An 18,250-nucleotide genomic window follows, 5' to 3' on the forward strand; every position below is an offset into this window, starting at 1 on the left:
AGGTATGTTGCATACCTTAAGGGCGAGCGCGCGAAGGGTATACAGAAAAAAAAAGTGACTGAAACATGACATATTCCTGTGGTAGCAACACGAAAAAATCTAGGAAACGGTTGACCCTTCAGATCATCCCTGAAACTTCCCCCTATGTGCGAGTCCAAAACGCTCAAGAAATTATCTATTCCGAAGTTTTGAGCTTTTCGAGATGGGAGTAAATTAATTGGAAATCATGCACTTGCATTTACTCCCAAATTATTCTGCATTTACTCCGAATATGTTTTACAGTGTAGCTATAAAATTTGAGTGATCATTATTATTATCTATATAATAAAAGAGATTTCCATCTATTTGGTCACTCATCACGAAATCTCGGAAACCATAGGACTCAGAAACTTGAAATTTGGTAGAAATATTACTTTTATTTATTTATTTATTTTAAATAAAATAAACTCGGATCGGCTATATATACATGAGATTTTTATTACAAGATTAAATGATTAGATAGCATCATTTTTATGAATGAACTTAAAAAAATATAAAGATAAGAAATTATTGTACAGAATAATATTGACTAATGGAGTAGTAACAAGTTTTTTGCATTAGATGTAAAGGAGGAGAGTGAACCACCGAAGTAATCTAACTCAGTACAATGATAATCATTAAATCCGCAATTCTGTCTATTGGTCCATTACACACGTAGTTTTTTGTTGTTTCTATTGAATACAACAGCCTTCGGGATCTTACATCTGGTCTTGAGCAGATGATACTGAACTGTTCCCAGGTTTTAGAGGAATCGATATATCCATTGATTGTTTTATAAAAGTGGATTAAGTCAGCACACTGTCTACGACTCTGCATACTATGTATCCTGTACTGACTGTAAATATCATCAATATTCTTTGAACGTAGACGGTATGCAATGTATTTGCGGAGATTGCATTGAATTTTTTCTATTTTAATTATCATTACATTCGTAGCAGGAGACCATACTATTGATCCGTATTCAAGGATCGGTCTGACCAAGGAGTTGGAAAGATAAACCAATATGTGGTAGTTTTTAAAGTCTTTCCCAGATCTGAAGATATACCCAAGAACTTTGTAAGCTTGCGAGACAATTTTGTCAATGTGTGATGAGAAAGTAAGTTTAGTATCGAACGTAATCCCAAGATCCTTGATTGAAGTAGAGTTCGGCAATTTTTTTCCATCAATATTATAATTATGCGTCCTATAGCCATGTGATCTCGTGACTATCATGATTGTGCATTTATTGATGTTCAGATTGAGTTTATTCTTGAGGCGCCAACTGTGTAATTTGTCAATATCCAGTTGAAATATACAATGGTCGGTCTCGCTGTTAATTTTTCTGAATATTTTCATGCCATTAATGTATGGTAGGTATTCGGATTCCAGGTTGTCAGCTATGTCATTGATAAAAATGTTAAAAAGTATAGTTTCTAGATAAGAGTCTTAAGGAACGCCAGAATTTACACTGTATTCATCAGAGACACGACCATTCACTCTCACCTGCAAAGATCTACCCGTCAAGTATGAGCGGAACCAATTCAGGACAGTACCAGTCACTCCATAGTAGTGAAGTTTATCTAACAATATCTCATAATCGACCAGGTCAAATGCTTTCCTAAAATCAGTGTATTATGTATGAATATCTAGACCCTGGTTCATAGCGTTGATGATGTAATTTACGTATAGGTACAAGGTACTAAAATTATCCAGATGTTTCTAATGATCGTCAACTGGATTTTGAATTATCATCCATAATGTCGTCCTGTTTTTGTTTCGATAAGTAAAATATTATCTACATCTTGGGTAAAGCCTTTAAATAGGATTTATTTTTGTAGACTAATAAAAACTCGCTAAAATAATTTAGCTGAGTCAAGTACTTGTTGGATACACTTTATAATAAGGACCGAGCGTTTAGACTGTCATGCCAACTGCTGATAGAAATTGTCAGCTAATGGGCAAAAATATTAAATTTCTCAAAATCTAGAGAACGGAATTGGTTCAAATTTTCAAGAAATTTAAGGGCTTCGATATTCTTTGGATCGCCACTAAGTTGGTTCCGATCGGTCAAGCCGTTTCGAAATTATAAGCGGTTTACATACATACATACATACATACATACATACATACATACATACATACATATATACAGCCGCACGGACACCACTGTAAAAACTGTCAGGGAAGCTTTCTAAGACCTCAAAACATCGAGATCTGATGGAAACTCGATTTTCGAAAAACGGGGTAAAACCAATCTCTTCCCAATTTTTGAAAATTTTCATTTTCTTAGCGGGAAGTTAAAAATTTACTATATTTGGGTCACTAAAAACTAATAGCATTTCCTTAAGTACCCCGTTTTTCGCCTCTTCCTTCCCCTCCTCTACATGTATGACTAATAATTTAAATCGACAAATCACGAAGCAAATACTTATACTATAGAAAATCTTTCTTTGCAGATTTCAAAAATGATGTCCCACTACAACTTTTCGTAATTATTAAAGAGTTGATAATATGATTGAGAAAAACGTAAGAAGTTTTATAAGTGATTTTGGAACTTTCAATCAATTGATTTTAAAAATTTCTGGCGACGAAATTTGGTCGAAGTACACACCCATGAACAGATAAATATCTACATGAAAATAATTAGAGTATTGCTTATTTCTCCATGGCTATTTTCCAAGAAATTACAACCAATGACCAATGCATGTGTGAGATTATATAATCACGACAACTCACTGACAGTATCAGTTAAGAATATAGAACAAGCTGTGACGAGGTTGGAGAGAGAATGAAGATAATCGGTGTTCGTGTCAAAGCTCGATATGTCATATATACGTATATATACATACATATATATCAGCGGATGGTATAACCGGAACGTCGTTGGGTTCGATGCACGTGATTTTCTGGATCTGGTGTGTTTCCGACGGTGGTATTGACACGAGTAGCACATACGAAACACGATATAGGTATGTACTTCAATGTATGTATGAATGTATGTTTGAAATGGTGGTGATAGCGGGGTGCATGAAGAACATATGGAAGAGAACAGTGCGCGTGGTTGGGTGGTACTGGTGCGATTACCCGTAATGACGTTCGCTGTGGTCGTGGCCGATTCCCGCGTGTGTGGAGATCCGAAACGACAATGGCCGCTCATTATCGGCTCGACCATTGGTCTATTGTCAACCGGAGAGAGAGCCGGAACAAGGCCTTAAAGCTGGTGAGAAATGATACCGTCAGTCTATACCGCAGAACAGCCTGTGGCTTATTATTGCGACTCACAATGCTTTCTCAGGATATGGATGCATAGTATATTCCCGAAATTCATTACTAAAGATAATGTGCACTACATGGGCGTCATGCAAGGTTACAGATTGATACTGACTGAAGCCGGGATGATTTTTTAAATTGTGTAAAATACCCTCGATGGTCATAGTCACTATATCATATCTGAAAATGTTTGGCAGAATCTCACTAAAACGCAAAAATGTTTTTTATGAAGCTTGAGAAAAATCTGATATTCAAGTGATTTTTACATGAAACAAGTTCGACAAAATAGATGTTATTCTCTACACAATAAAAAAAGTTTACTTATAAATGCAAAAGAAGTTATCGGAAATACCAAAATATCTTAGCTAATAAAAAATTTCTGTTGAAGCAAGAAAATTTTCTTCATTGAAAAAAATGTAACACTTCTTAAAATAATTAAGATAATGATTGTTTTCATAATTGTATACTTCAGTCAAGAAGGTTTTTTTTTTGTCCAAGAATTTATTTTTTCTATGTACGTGAAATCTATGAAATCGCGAGTCATTGAGAGATCTCAATCAATTTAATAGACATCTCGCATATGATAAAAATATGAAACTAATTTAGTGGTTAGCTAAAATTATTCAAAATAGCTCGTCCCGACTTTGAGAAATTACAAACTGATGCAAATTAGACTGAAACCATTAACTTCCGAAATTTTTTTATATTTAATAAGTTTCAATGTTGAGAAGTTGAAGATCGATCGACAAATTCCGATAATTATTGATATTAGTGACCGTAGTTTGTTACATGCAAAAGGAAGAAATAAAATATAAAATATTCCGAATTTACATCTACGTGTAGAAGATTGCCCCCTCTTTCTTTAATGAAATGAATCAGTGAAATTCACTGATTCAGTCAGTGCATAAACACAGTAGTGTGTATGTGCGCTTAGGTATGGATGTAAACTTCTCACTCACTTGTTGAATCAGCAAAATTCACTGGAGAATCATTGAAATTCCACTGATTCATTTTAATAGTATACTCTAAATCGCATATTATGATAGCGAAAACAATCTTATTATGTTCAACCTGTCTCCATATTACATATGTACCGTTTTTTATTTACTTACAATCAAAGGTTTTACTTTTTACCGTTGCTTTGTTCAAAAGCTAATACATCTACCAATAGTACATTACATACCTCGGCCAATAAAATAAGAAAAGTCTCAGATCACAAGTAATTGTTGGCCGAGGCGAAGCCGAGGTCAACAAACATGTGATCTGAGACATTTCTTACTTTACTTCCCTAGGTGTGTAATATACTATTTCTATAATTAATGTGCTTTAGGATGCTTAAGCACTGACTCTTTGCCACAATAAAAAAGAACAAATGATTTTTTTAGTATATAAATGTTTGTTTTTAATTTTATTACGATAAATACGTAAAAATTGTAATAATTATCTAAAAAAAAAAAAAAATACCCATCATATAATAAATAATGATGTATCCCATAGCAAAAATAACGTATAACATAATCATTATTCTAAAAAGTTAATATGTGTATACATATTTATCTTTAAGATAACTGAAAACAACAGCTGTTCTAGATTAAATTTGTGTATCCAAAAAATACGAAAAGATTAACTTGTAATAATGACGAAAAACGATAGTAAGAAAAGATAAAATTTCTAAAAAGACACATAATCAGTTAATCAGCTTTGTTTTTAAACTTTCTGCCTTTGACCATTGGAAGTGCTTAGTTTGTACACTTTAAAAATAAGTATTTATTATAATCGGTGAATCATTATTTGTTTTGCGGATAAAGTGCTCCAGTTCATGAATAGAAGAAAAAGTCTGGAATCTTGGTAAGTATAGGATTAGTGGTTTTGAAATCAGTAACAGAAATAGCTTGTGAGAACGATTTGGGTCAAAATGCTTTTCTCACTTTCGTTCCCTTGCTATTCTACTCCATTGAATACACTCTGAGTGTTTATTTAGCAGGTCCGTGTCTTTTAAATTTCACAAAATGATTGGTCATCATCCCTAAGCTACAATTATTCTATAAGAAGTAGACAAGGTATACTTTCAGTAGGAAAGCCGATTACACCGTTTTGAGTAGATTTTTTTCTTATTCCTTCTAAAGGCGATCAAGACGCTCGGCTACATGAATTAGAGACTTACTTCAACCTATATTGTCTGGCCGTCAAAGTCTGCAGGTACTTTTACTGTACTGCGTGACCTTTCGATGTTTCGACAAGACGCATTACAAGTATTTCGGGCAGTCTTAAATACATTATTGTCAAATCTATTCTACTATTCGCCAGTGTATCGCCATCATCTAGACAGTACTCCTTCCAAGACAGGTGTCTTCTCTCAGGGGAGTATGCATCTAAGTCTCAAGTCGAGAGACCATCATAAGATTAAGATTTGCGTCGACATATTTACTTCTTACTTTATATCTTTGTATTTTTCATTCTCAAACTAATAACAAGTTCATGGAAAACTTTTCAATGATATCAAATGTTTTTTTTTTTAATTTTTAATTGCAGATATTAAACTTAAATCAAAAACTTAAATATCCGTTTTCCAAATAAAATTTTATCATAATTTTATTTGATTTTATGTTGTGAGAATGATTAAACTAATACTTTGACATTTTATCATCTAGAAAATAGTTACTTAATATGTCTGTGCAAATCAACAAATTTTATGTTTTAATTAAAAAAAGAATAAAAACCTTAGAAGATGTTACGATAAAAATTACTAAAATATTAGCTGAAAAATATGGCTGAAAATTTAACGATTGTGTCATTGCAACGCAAATTTAAAGCCTTTAAATACGAATGAGCATGGAACATATTGTTCATATTTACTCAGAAAACTATTCTTATCATTGGACTCATGAAGCAGTTAACAGAAACAATTAGTCTTAATGTTCGTTTTAAACTAACAAAATTTTGAAGAATAACCAGAATTACTTTGGACCAACAAAAAATTTTTTGAGTCGAGGATATTCATTTTAGATCGAAGATTTTTCTTTGTATATGACTATTATTTAATAATTTTATAGAATCCTACGTCATAGATTAATAATTTTGTAGAATCCCACGTTATAGAAACCGATATGAATTTTCCCAGAAGCTCAGAATAAATACATAATTTCAAGTTATTCATCCCTGAGAAAAGCTCGCAATGTTCAACGTTTCCTAAAGTATGAAAAATTAATGCTGTTTATTGAAACTATCAGGTTATTTTATATATCTCTACTAATATTATAAATGTGAATGTAAGTTTGTTTGTTAGGCTTTGATCTAAAAACTACTTAACTGATCATCATGAAACTTTGTACACATATTCTTGGAGGTGTAAGAAGTAACACAGGGCACTTTTTATTTAAAAAAAAAAAAAAAAAAAAAAAAAAAAAAATGTTTTTACGAACGACAAAAAAATTGTTTGTCAAAAAATTAGAATCACATTGATTCAGTTCTATTCGAATGTAATGATCTTTGATATTTATCTAAGGGCTTCAACGCGGCCGTAGCCACGGGCAAAAGCTAATATATTTATATTTTTTCGTATTTCACAACAATATAACTTAAAAAGTAGCGGAGATTTCAGCTGATACACATCGTAGGTAGTCATCTGACTTAGCAGTTGATGTACACGATAGAAGCCATAATTTTTATCTGAAATCAATGGCACAGAAAATTATATTTCTTTATACAATTACGCTGTTTTTTATACCTTAAAAAAATTAATGAAAATCAGCATGAAAACGTTCTTCTACACGTATTTCCCCCTTAATAGTAGTTTACAGGGTAATTTTTCATTCGGTAAACTCTAATTTCAATAAATAATTTCAGAACAATCTGTTAAACTCACATTATCAATTATATATCTTGAATTTAACAAAAAACAAATCGTGAGCCAACAAAAATTTGCTTAAAGCTAAGAAAAATTATCTTATTTAAGAAATTTTTAGCTTAATTCGAAATCATCAAGTTCTTCAAAATGATCTTTTTGGGTCAAGATTTTTTTCTATGATTCAAATCATTTTCTATTTTAATTATTATCATAATTTTATGTAAGTAGTTAAAATTTAAAGATCAAACAATAAAGAAAAAAAAATTGTTTTTCGTTATTGAAACAAATAAATATTGATATTTATTCATTTGTGATAAAATAAAAAAAAAAAATATATAGTGATTTAGGGGCGCGAGAGTTCATCTCCATACTCCTTAAAACTGACAAGTATCTTACAATCGACTCTCCATCAAAAAACATGTAGCCTATAACGTAATGGTGCGGTGTGGATATATAGAGTCCATCGACCAGCACAAACGAATGACTTGCACATTGTCGTTTGTAGCAGCGATAGTATGTAGCGGTGAGCATAGAAGAGTCTAAAATGAGAGGGTCCGCCTGCCGCGTTTATTTATCCTGCCTGTACACCTCACCAAAGGAACGAATCTCTCTTCCAATACAAGACTATGAAAGTCTAAGGCGTTTTTGTTCTTTCTCTTCCTTCCACTACTTGTCTGTCTACTAGCCTTTTTCCTCCGCCTCCAACATTTTTCTCCACATCGTAGCTTTACACAATGCTTCTCTTTTTTGTAGCCTTTTGCTTACCGGCTTTGATCGCTATCACAGTAAAGCAATGGATTTGTGTACGTAAAAAAAAAGATCCGCGTAGACTTTATGTATTCTTTGATGCTATACAAGCCTCTTGGAACAACTAAGGCGTGTTGTGCACCCGTGACATACCTCACACCTGCGGTCTGTAATCACTAGTACCGTGATGAGTTAAAAAAAAAGCAATGGCTATGAGTTGCACTGTTTGATCGATGCTTCATATTATTCTCACATTATATCACCATCATTCGTATATCTATGACTGGCTAATTTAAATAGAAAAAATATTTTTTAAAACTACACTAAGTATTTAAGGAATTTTTTTTAAATGAAAAAAAAAATATAAAACATTTTTGGAATGTTATTGTGTTTTAAATATTTAATCTCTATAAATATTTGCCTATAACAAAAAATTACTCTTTAGACTTTCAACATTAGATTTGTGTGTTTCAGAAATAATTAGCAGGAAAGAATATATTATATAGTTATCAGACGTGACCGTTAAAATTATGTACATTATATGAATAAAATCAAATCAAATCAAATCAAGCCCAACAAAACACGTTATTCTTATCATTCAATTGTGCATTTATATAGATAAATTTTAAATCCATTGTATTTGTTAAGTTAGCTATATTGTTTTTAAAATATTCAATTTAACCGAATTATTAAATAATATGAATTACACATACTGAACGGAAAAAGTAAAGCTCAAATATATCGTGAACGTAATTAACTAAGGTAAAATCCGTACTCGTCAAATGTTTGTCAGAATCAACCAAAAAATGACCGAAAATTTTTGTTCTATGCTTTTGAGCTTTTTGAACAAGTTTGATGAAACATTCTTTTTGAAATTTTCAAACTGCAATTACTTTTGAATAAATAAACCAATTTTGACGGGATTGGTAGCATTCAACACAGTTGTTCGAATCCTATACTATGATTTACTTTTATACACAAATTGATCAGACTGTAGATTTTGGAGAAATTTGAAAAAAAATTCACTTTTTTCGAATTTTTTGGAATCGATCGGTCAAGTCGTTTAAAAATTATTCCGAAAAACCACATTTGAAAAAAAACTTTTTCGTAGTTTTTTTGAGATTTTTCTAAACCTACTAGTCCGAATCGGTCTAAACTATATTCAAAATCTAAGTTTGATCAAGCCCTTTTAAATGGCGCCAATCGCGATCAACTCAATCGAGCCGTTCAAAAGTTATGAGAGGTTTACACACACACACACACACACGCGCGCGCGCGCGCGTGCGTACATACATACATACATAGTAACAATATCGTGGGAATAGTCAGGAAAGCTTCCTAGGACCTCGAAAAATCGAGATCTGATGAAAACTCGATTTTCGAAAAACGGGGTAAAACCAATAACTTCCCGATTATTGAAAAATTTTAATTTTTTTAGCGGAAAGTTAAAAATAATACATAGATGATTGCCTTAAAATTGTGAACTATCATTGACAGTAATAACAAAAATTCAAGATTTGAAATAAGAAAGATAAATGTTATTTAAGTTGGCTAGTTTAACTGAATATCATAAATCCTTAACAAATCTGAATAAAGTGTATGTTAAAAACGTGATAATCATATGTTTGGTTCAGTTATATTACTACGTTACGATAGTCAAGAGAACATCAATTATGATTCAAATGTAAATAATGGAAAGTATTGGATACTTTCGAAATAAGAATGTTTGCAAAAAAGATACTTTTACAACATATAGACGTTTAAATGGCACTATCAATTTCTATATTAATGACGTTATTTTAAAAATTTGGAAGTTTCTTTAATTTTAATAATATCTTTATGTAATATACAGTAAAAAAATAAAAATGTATTAATTACTAAGCTCGCTGTAGAGCGTATCACTACTAGAATACTTTTCCATAATTAAAATTTTTTTCCGAGTGGATGTTACAATAAAAAAAAAAAGCTCCCGATATGCTACAGTAGCTTTTAATTAAAACAATCTCTTAATGCCTTCAATAGCTGCAAGTAGTCGATCTCTACTACCCCGTTGTTCTATACTTTTAGTGAGTCTGTTAGTTCGATGCAGTCGAATATCGAACAAAAGAGAGACTGAAATAATAGAGATAGAGAATACGAGAATTGAGATTTCAGAGAGGATTGTCGACCAATTATCTGCTCTGATATGATCTTCCAGTACATATTTCTCTCAATTTTGTTGCTTTCTTTCTTCTTAGCTCACTCCATTCACTCCCTCTTTCTCAATCTCATTTTGCAGGTTGGTGATGGAGTGAAGAAGCATTTCACTGATACTCGTAAGCAATGAGAAGCTAAGACGGGTAAGGGGAGGCTTGGAAGCTAAGCTCCCTGGGCCCCGGGGAAATATACCACATCAGGCTTCTTCTCGTTATTATATACAGTTGTGATGATGCCGTGTGGCTTGTAAGAAACCGTACAAGCCAACCAACCTCGTTGCTAAATCTCCTTTCGTTGCCCAGATATGTGAAAACCGCACATATACCACACGCCATTCTTAAATCCATTAAGAATATATTGACTGATATCAACTACCACACAGGTTATGTGTAAATTATCGTTGCAGCTCATTGTTATTCGAAAAAAATATAAAATCAATATTCTATACAGGTATAAGATGAGTGATGAGATTGGATTTGAAAACAATACATAATTGTTTGATTATGTTTTTATGAGTGTAGATGTGTTTTTTGAGTTTGTGATAAAAATATATCTTAAAAGTTATATCTATGTATCGCGTTGTATCTCATGATTTCAGTTGAATCATCGCTCGCAACTCTGAATGAGTGACGTTGAGTACTAAAAGCGATAGAGGTGTTTCAATGACTTCAATGACTCTCAAAATAACCGACCTGCATCATTGAAAGTCAACTAAGGAAACGAGTCAAATACTTGAGTTTAAAATTCATCAACGAAACTAAATGTTTATTCAATTTTTGATGTCTGATCTTTTTTTATTGTACATCAAAATTACAAACAACAATTTAACAATATATTATAGTATAAATGAATCTTAACTACAGTTTGATAAATATTTCCCTGTAAAAAAGGTTTCTAATGCAGCCTGATATGGCTAATATATAAATAAAAAAAAATTTCAAATTTTAAAAATTTTTCTAAATATTTTCCCGTCCATTAAAATGTCGTATTAAAAAAATTGGCTTAGTATATTAAACTAAAAAAAACAAATATACAAAAAACTCCTTAAGAAGGTAAGAAAATTGATTTTTCTTTTATAATTTAAGAATTCAAACTCAACTTTTCTGTGAGGAGACGATTCAGCGATTATGTGCCCTTTGCGGCAAGTTTGATTCAAAACTACGTGGTCGAAAAATTATGAATAGACGTATAAGATTATACTAGGCCTGATATGGCCACATCGGTGACACGCGTAATTCCTCTGGACAAGAAAATTTCCCCACAAATACCTCTAGGACAAAGTACTATTAAACAAACATTATGAACAACATCCGAATACGGAGTTTTTAGACCGAAGTAAATTTTTGTTAGCTGAAATAAATTTCACAAATCAAATTACTAATCAAGACTTCAAACAAATATTAACGTTACTCCATTCAATTATATAAAATCAATGACTTTAATGTTACTAAAATTAATATGGCATATTGCACTTTTTAGGATATCTTAACAAATAAATTATTATAAAGGAAATTTCCCCAGAAAAGATACTTGTATGGAAGATAAAAAAAAATGTTCATGCAATTTTCTTTGAATATCAAAATTTAATTGTTGTATCAAACAAACGAAAGTGGTTAGATTCATCTTTGAATAAGCATTTTGTAATTTCAAAATAGATCACAACAATTTCGGTATTTTTATTTACGGAAAAATAAAGAATACATTACAATGAAATTTTTCTCGCAGTAAATTTCGTTTCAGAGGGATTAAATCAATTAAAAATTATCTATTCTGCATTGACTGGAAATCACTCAGTAAATTTTTACAAACGATTTTTCAAACCAGATAAATCCTAATGTGGCCATCATTTATATCTAGCCATAAATGTACATATCGATACATATTAAAAATTATATGCAGTCAAATCCGGCTGTATCAGGAAATTTTTTACGAGTTTACGAGATCCAACTGATGTTTCGCTCGAACGCAGTTATCATTATGAACAACATTGCACTATCAATACATACAATACAAGAAAGTATTTGCAAAATGTATTGTAACATTTGAACGCATGCGAAAATAATAAAGAAAAATCATTGAGATTGAATGATGAGAGTTAAGTCAATGAAAGAAAGAAAATGCGTAACCAACTGAGTGTATATACGTGGGAAAAGTGAATAAGGGAGAGATGGAACGAGGCGTAAAGACTCGTGAAAGCTTCCGGAGAGACAAATTGGCGTGAAAACGCATTTCTGGATGTTACAACTGAAGGATGAGAGAGGGATATAGAGAACGAATAGGAGGGAGAGAAGCTGCGCCATAGCATTCGGTTATATCAAACATTTAGGTTCTGTGCGTCGGGGAATATGACTAAATACACTCACTCGAGGGGGTTATATCATTCCGTACGATTTCCCGAGAAGAATGGTATGATAATGAAAGCACCATTAACGGGATGTAGACTTTAATGTAGATGTAATGCGTAAACTATTGATGCTCGTCAGAAAATTATTCTGCTTTAGAAAACTATTTGACTATGTTCAATCAAAATAAAAATCTATACAATCTACACTTCTCTACACAGAAAAATAGGTATACTTAAACCAACAATATTTTCTGGAAAAACTTAAACTGCTTTGGAACAAAAACGATTTTCTGGAGGCAAAAAAATTTGAAGTCAAAACCAAAATAACTTTTGTTTTCTAAAATATTCTAAAATATTTTTTTAGCACATGATAGTTGATTCGACAATAAACGAGTTTTTCTTTCTGTGTACACTGTTTTGAAACTAGATATGTAACGAACCACGTTATAAATCAACAATACTTAATATTTTTTGACTACTTGAGGAAGAAAAATGGTGTTAATACTCACATTCTGTGGTAAACGATCCCTATGAATTTATTGGTAGTTTCTAACATACTATATCCATAAATAATAATTATTATTATTATTTATTGTTTATGGTTAAGACCATGGAGTCGTAGTCCCTTGCGGCCTTCCAAAGTACATTACATTGAATGTTAATTAACAAAAGTAGTGTATGAAACGTATCTTTACATAACTTGCGCATCTTACATGTGACTAGAAATTTGAATAGCGCGCTACGTGCGCGCCTTAATTTCAACCAATGATGAATCGTTTTCGGTTTTTTTCTAGTTTGGACTATTGGGAACTGACCAGTGGGCGTGGCTTAAAAAACATGGCTACGTATTGTGTGCAATTAAAGAGTTACTGATATGTTTACATGAGATTAGTGTTGTGAATTTTATTTATTTATGTTTACCATCGAGGAAATTTTTAACTGGGTTGGATCAAATCCAGCTCAGAAAAATATTAAAGATGCTGAGAGAATAATAGCAGCAGGTCATTTACTAAAATGTGGTAAAAATATTGAAAGTATAAACAGTGATGTTGTGACATTTTCGGCATTGTGCTTACAAACATCTCATTTGAAAGAAAAACCTCACGAAATTGAGGGATCAGTTTCAAAATCCGGAAAAATTTTAAGTTTAAAATGTTCATGCAAGGCTGGCAAAGGAACACAATGTAAACACGTAGTAGCTGCTTTATTATATTGTTACCGGTAAGTGATTTTCTAACCTCAATTCTCACAGAGCAAAAGGAATTAATTATTTAATGACATAAATTTTTATTTTAGAAAAGGAGATCAATTAGATATCTTATCTGCGACTGATAAAAAATGTGAATGGAAAAATAAGCACGAAAAAATTGTTAAAGAATACAGTTCGACACCAATTCTCCAACATGCTTGTTTTTCTAAGGTGAAACGTAAATGTGTAAGCAGCCAAAATGTAACACAAGACCCTGTAGCTGCGGACAATTCTTCAAATCAACAAAATGCTGATGAAGATCTTGATGATGTTCACGAAGGTGAAGTCTTTGAAGAAGTTGTTTCTACGAGTGTGATAAAACGCAAGTGTCCAGGATGGATCGACGTAAGAAACCTTACTGAAGATGAAAAAAAGTTCAGGCTAGATTGAAAGACTCGGCGTTTACTAAGCATTAGTAAAAATAATTAAATATCTTGGTGTATTTTTATTAAGTTGTGTTTATATGTTTCAATTTTAATTTTTTTTTTTTTTTGATTATTTTGTAGTGTTGGAAGGCATGAGTCTGTTGTTGTTGAGCGTAATCCAAAAGTCGACGTATCTGATGTAGAAAAGCAACAATTTAAAATAATATTTACATTGCAACGGGTGAATTGTTAGAAAACATTGAAAGGTTAAGAATTACTGATTTAAAGGAGTGCTGCCTTGAGACTGTCAAAATGTTAAATTGTAATTGTGAAGAAGTTTGTGTAAAGACAAAATTATATTACTCAGAGTGGCATAAAGAGAGGAGATTTCGGATAACTGGATCGACTTGTTATCAGTTATATACTTACACATCGAATAAGAATCCTGATTGGCAGAAAAATGTGATTCTTTTTTCTCTCCGAAAAATTTTCGAAGTGAATATACTGATTATGGAAAAAAACTGAAGGGGAGGCTCGGGAATGTTTTAGAAAAGCTACCAATAAAATTATAGTTGAAACAGGATTGATAATATGTCAACAAAATCCGTGGCTGGCATACTCTCCTGATGGTGTAATTTTCAAAGATGGACAGCCGTCAGAATTATTGGAGATTAAGTGTCCTTTCCAAGGCAAATCCAAGGATATTAATACAGTTCTCAATTCTTCGATAGGGAAATTTTTAATTAAAAACGGTGAAAACCTAAGCTTGAAAAAGAGACATGAGTATTATGGCCAAGTGCAATTAGGAATGGCTGTTGTTAATGTTCAAAAAACGTTATTTGTGATATATTCATCGTTTGACAAACGAGCTTGTATTATGACTGTTAATTTTGATAGTGTATTTGTTGAAAAATGTTATCAGCTTTAAAAAAGCATATTATCAGAGAATGCTACATTTTATCTGTTCAATGAAAGATTCTGAAAATAATAATCAAATTGTTAGCCAAAGTTTATTAGAATCTTAAGTAATATTATTAAACAGAAGAATTTTATAGATTAAAACATTGTTTATTGTTTTTATTTTACATAAAGTTATTTTTAAAAAATTTACAAATTGTTTATTTATTATTGTTGCATAAATTTATCATCTTTCAGAATGGGCGAACTGAGATTGACTGTTGCACAGATAACAGTGAAAATATCTTCAATAATTGGTACCAGTTTCACCGACATTGTTTCACCAACCACAGCAAAGGTTTTGATCCGTTGATTTGATCTTTCTATATGCACTCGAGCTTTAGCAACTTGTGAGGTGAGGATGGCTTCACTTTGGGAGAATTGTTTCTTATCTTTTAAGAAAGGTGGTCTTATAAGTTTCCAATTTTTTCGAGCACAAAGTTCGTCTATTAAAAATCCTCGATCACACATAACTCCATCATTGACTTCTAACAAATTTATTAATTCACAGTTAGAAAATATTTCTGTATCGCTAGCTCTTCCTCCAAACGGTTTACTTATAAACGTTATTAGCCCTCCTGGTGATACTCCGGTCATAATCTTGATCGTTGGAGATGATTTATAGTTTGAATAAACAACTTCTTGACAACACAACTTAGTTGGAGCTTGTATAAAAATCTCAGTGCAATCTACAACTACCCTCACGTCTTCAAAACCTTTGAATACTTTTGGTAGGTTTCGAGAGATCTCATCTCTTGATGGCCAAGTTATCATAGGTTTTAATGTTTCACTTAACATTTGTAAAGTTTTATAGATAATTCGTTGACAGTGCCTAGGTGTGCAATTATTAAAAATTATTGCTAGAAATGAGTACGAAAGATTCTGTTTTAATTTTACATATGTCATGACTATTTTATCTTTCAAGCTCATTTTACTGTTATGTAAAGACCGTCTATAATTGTCATTAACAAGCTCAACAATTAAATCTAACATTTCATACGACTGAATTCCTGTTGCTGTTCGTAAATTTTCCTCGGTGTTGATAAAATCCATGAATGATGGTTTAATAAATACAGCTTCCACCTGAACTCCGAAATCTTTGCATGATTTTTCAGATGGTACTTCATCAACATTATCATTAGTCAAAAGATCTTCACCACTGTTATCTGGTAAAATACTATCAAAATTTTCTACACTACAATCCTCACTTATGTTTGTATGTTTTTCATGTGCTTCTTTTTCGAACTCCGATTTAATCGACGCTGATGTCGTGCCTCTTTTATTTTGTCAACTTGAGCTGATACTTTGCTAGAAGTCGGCAAATTGCATGATGGAACACATGTTTTTTTAACGTCATCTTTTTGTTATGATATCTGCAAAGATAGAATTTTTTTAAATTTATACATTTAAACTCCTTTGCATGTTTAAGGTTAAGCATTGTCAACTTACCTGGTAAAATAAAATCACTTCTCTTAAAATGTAACGAGCACACTCTCATATGGGGATTTATAGCTTTTAATTTTAAAGCGCGTTGCCAAGCTTTAAGCCTATCAATTTTTCTTTTGCTCCAAAATAATTCTCAACATAAACAAAAGTACTACCAGGTTTAGGTAAAGCATGGAAACTGATTTCTAAATTTTCTTGGGATTTACTACCGCAACCATTCACAGCACAATAAACTCTACTTTTATTTTTTAAACGAGGGTTTAATTTAATGAGTTCCATTTTAGAATTATTAATTTTTTTTTACTTTTTTAATTAATTTTTCGGAATTATTTCATATACTTGTATACTAAAGTGCACACTAAAACTAGTATTTTTTTTTACCACCAGATGTCGTGATCGAAATGGTCAGTTCCCAATTGACTAACTTTAATAAGTCTTATGTATTTTTATTTTATGGATAGTAGCTGTTACCCCTTGGATGAGAATGGATGAGAATATCTACGATACAATTGAATCGCTGTAACAGCGATTCATTGAATCGTGCCTCATAAATGCCATATTGTAAAAATGACGAAACTATAAATCCCTAATGTTAATATCTCTAGTATAGTGCATGTTCGGACTTATAACGCAAATACTACGATACAGTTTAGCGTCGTTCACGAGTTGTAACGTGACAATAGCAATACGCTGTTTACGATACATTGGATAGTGCCGAGCAGAAAACTTTTTTTTCCGTGTAATAGTCTTGAACCAAGTAAAAATGTTATCGATCGAGTGATTAGATCTCTCACTCCAAGAAACATGAAATCAGGACACAAAATTCTTGAGATAAGACAACTAGTTTTCTTCAAAATAATTTTCTTGGAGCAAGAATATTTTTCTTAAAAGAAGATATTTTTTATCAGTGTACATCTATTTAACCTCGTAAAAATTAAATTTTTTTCAAAATATAAAGTTGTGTAAAACTTGATAAAACTCGACCAAATGTTCTAGTTTTTATTTTATAAGGTACTAGAAAGTTAACTCTGATGTTTTATATAGTCTCAATTAAATCACAAATGAAAGTCATTCTCTAAATATTATAGGAAATGGTAAATTATGGTTGTTTTTAAATTCTTTAATGGAGGCCTATACCTTTATACGATACCTACACAATATATGGACTTCATGAAAATTAACTACTTAAAAACGGTATGGTGAATTGATCTGAAATTTTGGTGGTGAATCATCAATATATTTATCTTTCGATAAAAAAAATTTCATAATTTTCTGACGCTATGCCTTAACCACGACAACTACCTCAATAAGTTGAGCGTAATGCACAAACTGAAACTTTTCTTATCAGGTCCTATTTTTCTTTCCTTATAAATATTACGTAGAAGGTGCAAAAATTTTAAGTAATTATTACATAGTAATAAAAAAATATATTTTTATAGCTAATCTTTTTGGAATCTATGCAATCCTTTTTCTATATGAATAAATACATCAAAATTTTATCGAAACAAAGATATAGAAGTAAATATATTAGTTTATAGATAAACAAATTATCTATAAAACACTGAGTTTAATTGCATAATGTCTTTTTGAAACGCACTGTTCAAGTGTAGTATAAATATAGACCTGTCACTACGAAGTTGACTTTGAAGACACAATAGAGCAACAAACGTGTGGCGTTAAATATGTTCACCGTACGCTTTCTATATACAGAGTTCAACTATGTATATGTCCTATGGATATACTGGTGCAGTCTCTACCCAACAGCCATTTGTCGCACCCAGTAAATTGAGTGGTGCCTATACTACACTACA

General features: G+C 31.7%; 2 protein-coding genes across 5 annotated transcripts in view; both read right to left on the reverse strand.

The window, feature by feature from the left end:
• Positions 1-18,250, reverse strand: part of Fuss (SKI family transcriptional corepressor fussel) — a 156,064-nt gene that overhangs the window by 124,944 nt on the left and 12,870 nt on the right. The gene's annotated exons all lie outside the window — the stretch shown is intronic.
• Positions 15,162-16,491, reverse strand: LOC141532672 (uncharacterized). Its single transcript, XM_074251120.1, has 2 exons — positions 16,443-16,491; positions 15,162-16,159 (listed from the first exon to the last, which is right to left on the reverse strand). Exons 1-2 carry the CDS (start codon positions 16,489-16,491, stop codon positions 15,162-15,164), a joined length of 1,047 nt encoding a protein of 348 aa, XP_074107221.1.

This window comes from Cotesia typhae, unplaced genomic scaffold (genome assembly GCF_013202065.1).
Source record: "Cotesia typhae breed Kobodo isofemale line unplaced genomic scaffold, CoteBio_Ctyphae contig_65, whole genome shotgun sequence".
In the NCBI taxonomy this organism is placed as follows: domain Eukaryota; kingdom Metazoa; phylum Arthropoda; class Insecta; order Hymenoptera; family Braconidae; genus Cotesia; species Cotesia typhae.

Bases quoted from the DNA above. Each gene is read 5' to 3' on its own strand.
- LOC141532672 (XM_074251120.1), bottom strand. From the start codon at position 16,491: ATGAGAGTGTGCTCGTTACATTTTAAGAGAAGTGATTTTATTTTACCA. The intron at 16,160-16,442 runs GTAAGTTGACAA...GTATTTTACCAG, and splicing joins AAGTGATTTTATTTTACCAG to ATAACAGTGGTGAAGATCTT.